Raw genomic sequence first — 5,813 nt, 5'->3', positions numbered from 1 at the left:
ATATTAAGTCCGTTAATGTACTTAGATCCTGTCTGATTTGATTTTATTCGAATTTCTTTTAAAGAAAAAAGAAAGAATGGAAGCTGCAATGCCAATAAGCCACTTCAATAAGTTAGTTTTCAATTAGTATGTCTAATTACATTAGTTTAGCACAAATAAGTTGCATACACAAATTTTTTGTCAGTCATCCATGCACCATGGTAGATAAAGTGTTAATACATGTCACCTTTAACTGATCACAAGCAAATTATACACAAAGGAATCACAAATATGTCATCCACTCAATATACATAATGATTAATTATGCGAGACAGTGCGATGAGGGGTAAAAGCAATAAATCATGTAAGTGAACAACTATTAATGTTGAGTCTCTTTACCTAGCTAGTGTAAAGTTACTATGACAATGGTTAAATTTATCTCAATTTGGGCGTGAAACAAGTTATAGAGTTTGTGGACAATTTGCATTTGTTGTTAGTTTCCAATGTGTCATATGGATTAGGTGCTTTTTTTTGGGGTGTTTTGAAAAATTTCATTGTAGCATTGTACTTCAAAAGCTTTCTACTGTTCCATATGCATTAAGTGTTTTTTGGAATGTATTATGAGATATTGTTAAAATTTAAAATTTTATTGAGATATTTTTAAAAATCTGCACACCACCACCGGCTACAGCAACTACCGTTCCTGAGGAGGCAAAAGAAAGGGAAGGGGAGGAGAGAAAGGAAAAGGATGGAGGGGAAGGAAGAGAAAGCAGGAGAGAGGAGGGACAAGGGCGGTGGCGTCAGCAGATGAGAGAGGAAGGGATAGGCGGCGGCAGTAGTCGGCAGTGCTTTTTGTTGGGTGGAGGAAGAGGAAGTGGTAGGAATTATTTATTTATTCATTCATTGTATTTTTGCATATTTGGAGATTTTATGAGATGTTTTTGAAGTTGTTACTATAGATTTCAAAAACAAAAATTTGTATTTCAAATACTGAGTAATATTTATTTATTTATTTATTTTTGGGTTGGCATTGAAGGCATTTATTTATTTATTTCAAAAGACTGTGCCGTACCCTCCTGATAAGGTTGGAACTTATCACAGCGCTCCCCTGATGCTTCAGGACAATGTTCTGCAGATGGCATTTCTAGCTCTATAGTTTGTAACTGGTAGTGGCAGCTATTGTGTATTGGTGTCTTTTTTTTTTCAGTTCTGGATTATCTAGTAGCCTGATTGACTTAGCTTTGTATTAATTTAGGGAGTCCCCCCAACTTTGTAAGCTCCAGTGTTGATCCTAATAAAAATCGATACTTGGGATAATTAAAAAAAAAAAAAAGGCCTTCAATCCTAGACAAGTCCAAAGCCCCGTTTGGGATCATGATACTTCTAATAAAGAAGTACTTTTACGTACTAAAATTACTAAAAATATGTTTAAAATATTCGGTAAAAAATCATCCTAGGAGTAGAGTTTTTAATGTTAAAAACACTTTTGTTAAAAGCTCAAATTTGATGCTTTTAGAGTAGCTTTTGCGATTTAAAAAATAAAACATCAAATTTAATCATTTTATCCTGTATTATAAACCAAATAAAGAGATATAACACTTATAAAAAATTTTAAATTACACATTATCCAATACAAGAAGTACATTCCCAGTCCCAGCAGTTCGGCACTTTTGCAAGTCCAAATTAGTTAAAGGAAACTACAATTTCAATTTCAAAGCATACTGCCTCATAGTAGTGCTTTGACTTTATTCCTTTCCAATTTCAATTAGAAAAGAGATGGTTCATACTATTTACACATATACACTAACTAGATCACCTTGTGATGTACAATTCGGTGCCAATCACTCCCAATCAGCATCAAAGAAACCAGCATCTTTCATCTCGGAATAGTAGACGTTTTCTAGGTTCAAATCATCCTCCTAATCAAACAAAATTGATGATCTACTGAGCATAAAAATAAAGAAAAATAAAATTTCAAGACAGAAAATGATTACCTGAAAAAAGTCTGCAAGAAATGTTACATAGAGTAGCGGAAGATACAAGGCATGATAGCAAACAGTGGTGATCTCATTCAGCCTGCAAATGCATTAGAAGATGACCTTCAGGTCTTCCTAAAGAAAAAAGGCTTCGAAGCTTAAACTTATTTGACAACATCAACTTATGAATGCGTACCAGAGGCCAAAGGCAGCCCCATTTGCTGCAAGTGCACATGCAAACAACGCCAAGCCATTCAAGAAGAACATGATGGTTATATAGTTGTAGAATGCGGGTCTTGCTGCAAAGAGAAGCAATCAATCAATCAACCAAATCAAAATATCACACCAATAACTTAAACAGCAGTATACGCAAGAATAGCTGTACTTACCAGGCAACCTCTCCCTCCATCTAGACCGATAGACACAGAATATGAACCCATACACTCCAGTAAGCAGTAGCCTGTGAACAACCCATAAGCCCCATTTCACCCTATGGGACTCCTCATTGTTATCAATAAACAGTGGAATTCCAAACCCAAATGTGTAAAGGCCCTAGGAAAAGCAGAAGAGATCAGTCTCTGACTGTACAGTAAAATAAAAAGGAGATGTTGATAAATTAATCAAAAGCACATGGAAGTTACATCATAGGCAGACACATGAGACAGACAATAAGATGCTCAAAAAATCAGAGGCTTAAATGATGTCAATTACTCAAGTGCTCAAATTAATAGCAGTTAAGACATGTAATAAAATGATGTACCACACTTTTAAAAGGATTCAAGGTGAAAGAAAACAACAGACTCATTTTGGTAGGAGATACAGTTTTTGATGTTCGAGTAACTTAAAAAAGGTAAAAGAAACTTTAGCCCAACAAAACTCCAAAGGTTCAATTAATCCACACATTGAAAAGAAGAGTGCGATACATACCAAAAGGACACCAAGAAGAATATACTATAACAGCGTACATAAGTTCACCAAAAAAGAATTATCAATCTCCTTTTCAAGTTATTGGAAAACATAAATGAAATATCTTACACCAATTAAAAAAAATTACCAAAATGCATTCAGATCGAAAATTCACTGTCAATTGAGTTACTCATAATTAACATCCTTTCGACTTTGGCAACGAAAAAGTTTCCTGGATAAGGAAGAATACAGTGTAAAACCAAAGGTAAAATATTACTGCAATGCATTCAAGAAGAAAGTTCAGGGCCAACTGAGTGATTTATGTATCAGTAAATTGTCGGTACCCTTTCAACTTTGGCAACAAAAACCTTCCTTGGATAAGGAAGAATACATCATAATACCAATATATAGAAAGTGTTCCCATCTCTCTAGTTAATTGCACTTCTATGTGTCCTTGAAGAAAAGGAGCTGTAGCTTGTTAGCCTTTTACTTTTTGACAGCAATATTAAGCAACATCGAGAATATCTTCCATAAAGCCATTTCCCTATCTCTATCTAATATTCCTGCAAAACAAGCACAACCAAGAGATAATGAATTTAACATAGCATGAGTGTATGACTTGATTTAGTACCTTGAGAAATATGTCTACACCAACAATGATGCCTGAGATACCAAATGTCCGCGTTAAAGCTTCCTGTCCACTAGCATAATTTCCTTGAAGTAAAAAGGCCACTAAGCTTACTTCAAGAAAAAGCATCCCTGATGTCGTAAACAAAGATAAGATGCTCCAAGCTACTTCTTTTCCTGATGTACACTCCCATGCCTGAAGCATGGAAATTTTCAGCAAAGTCATACACTATAAAATAATCCCACACGGCATAGCATAGTTAAAAAAAAAAATTATAACAGAAGAAAACTTTAAAAATATACTTAGCAAGTTGTCATTTGATTGTTGACCTCATTATGAAAGTGGAAATAGAAAGCTCACTCTCAAATCATTAACCTAATCAACATCTGGAAAGGAAGCCATCAGAATGACTGAAACTGAGAACATGATGAGTTTTTGGCTTCTTCAGGTCCATGTGAAGCTTAATTTGCCATAGCAGCCATAATACCTTGGGTGCTGCTTTCTAACATGAAAGTTTGTTACATGTACAACCCTCGACTTGTTAATTTTCCAGGGGCCGGGGTGCAGAGGGACATCTAGGCACAAGTTTTCACCAACATGCAGTACAATATAATATCCGATATGAATCCAAGAATTTGAGCCACGTTTCCAAACTTAAATGCGAGGAAACTGTTAAGAAAAGAGTTTGCCAAGGCCTCAAATGATACAAGCAGATACAGCTGATAGAGTTATAAACCAACAAAAGTACAGAATATTCTTAGTTAGATATCAACAGCAGCAAGTCAAGTCTTGTGAAACTTGTAACCCAAATTTTCCAGCTAAACGTTTATACATAAGCTTCCATTGCAAAAGAACTTCAAAGGTTAACAAGAAATGAACTATTAAACAAACTCCAACTATTTAAGCATGAAATACAACATTTCAAAGCAGCCCCACATATTTCCACTTTCATTTCCAAACACCTCGTAAAACCCAGGAACCTAATCTTGAACAAGAATTCCCAAATTGACAAAAAGAACTAAAATAAACAGAAAATTGTAATTTGTATCGAGAAACCATCAATAACAACGTGAAATAAGAATCCCAAAATTCACAAAAACAGTGAAATGAGCAGACCCAAAAACAAAATAGACACCTGAACAAGAAATGTCAAATTGACAAAACCCACAAAAATTAACACAATAGAAAGAAATTACAATGCCGAAACCATAAAAAAACAAGAACTTGAACAAGAAATCCCAAATTGGAAACAACAACTAGAATAATCAGAAGGGATCAAAATAGCAAACCTGAAGAGAACACCAGAGCAAATTGAGCAATGTAACAACCCAGAGAAAGATATAGTACGCGATGATAATATGAGATCGGCCATTAAAGAGTTTTGAAACACTTTTCTTAGCCTGAAAAGCTAAATAGAGTAAGAACAAAGCAGTTGGGATTATCAGAAAAAGACTGTGCCATATTCCATGGCATTCCCATAGCCATCCCTCATATTTGCCGCCTCCTATAGCCTCCGCCGCCGCTGCTGACGATGATTCTTTTGAGGATGACGGAAAGGTAACCTCTGTTGCCTCTGCTACTACTTGAAGGGCTTCTTTTAGACCCCTCATTCTTCCATCAAAAATTCAAGATCAATTCAGGCAGTTAATTCTCAGAGAAAATGCTTTACTAGAGAAGTATTGATTACTAGATTATGCAGCTGGGCGTCATGGAATTTCAGAAGATTAGCTTTCCCATAGGGGTTTCTAATTTGGAATTTTGGTCTCGGGGGATTGGGGTTGTTTTGGTTGACTTTCTTGGGAATTGGGTCATGTGCATCACCAGTCCAACCGCTGTTTGGATTGTGATATTTTGGAGAAAATTTGTATGTTTTTCATGAATTTTTTTTATATAATTTTTTATATTTTTATTTTAAAGTGTTATACTAATTTTTTCCTCAAAATTTTCCAAAAAAACATGCAACCAAATGGGCTTTTTTCCATTTTTTGGGAGATGGACCAAAAAAAGAGGGTCTTTGGAAAAAGGGACAATTTCAGAGGTTTCTGACAATAATATATTATTTAGCACCGTTGAGATTTAATAATTTAACATAACTCCCTTATTAGTTTTAGTGAAATATTTTTTTTATACAATTTCTTATTTTTTTATTTCATATATATCATATGTTAAAGAAGTGCTACACTAATTTTTTTCCTAAATTTTTCTAAAAAAGCAATCCAAACGGCTTTTTTTCCCCACTTTTGGGTGATAGAGGAAAGAAAGTGTCTTAGAAAAAAAAAACAATTTCAAGGTTTCTACAATATTACTTAGGACATTTGAGATCT

The 5,813-nt window shown here is 34.6% G+C and overlaps 1 protein-coding gene across 1 annotated transcript; it reads right to left on the bottom strand.

Annotated features, from left to right (window-relative positions):
- Positions 1 to 1,662: 1,662 nt before the first annotated feature.
- LOC113761598 (transmembrane protein adipocyte-associated 1 homolog) lies at positions 1,663 to 5,314 on the bottom strand. The gene is made up of 6 exons (XM_027304667.1): positions 4,779 to 5,314; positions 3,493 to 3,684; positions 2,345 to 2,507; positions 2,152 to 2,254; positions 1,974 to 2,055; positions 1,663 to 1,898 (listed from the first exon to the last, which is right to left on the bottom strand). The coding sequence occupies exons 1-6, from the start codon at positions 5,097 to 5,099 to the stop codon at positions 1,821 to 1,823; spliced, it is 939 nt and encodes a 312-aa protein (XP_027160468.1). The 5' UTR covers positions 5,100 to 5,314; the 3' UTR covers positions 1,663 to 1,820.
- Positions 5,315 to 5,813: the final 499 nt, after the last annotated feature.

This window comes from Coffea eugenioides, chromosome 2 (genome assembly GCF_003713205.1).
Source record: "Coffea eugenioides isolate CCC68of chromosome 2, Ceug_1.0, whole genome shotgun sequence".
Taxonomy (NCBI): Eukaryota; Viridiplantae; Streptophyta; class Magnoliopsida; order Gentianales; family Rubiaceae; genus Coffea; species Coffea eugenioides.
The sequence above is the reverse complement of the archived record's forward strand: the minus strand, read 5'-3'. Positions and strand labels throughout refer to the sequence as shown.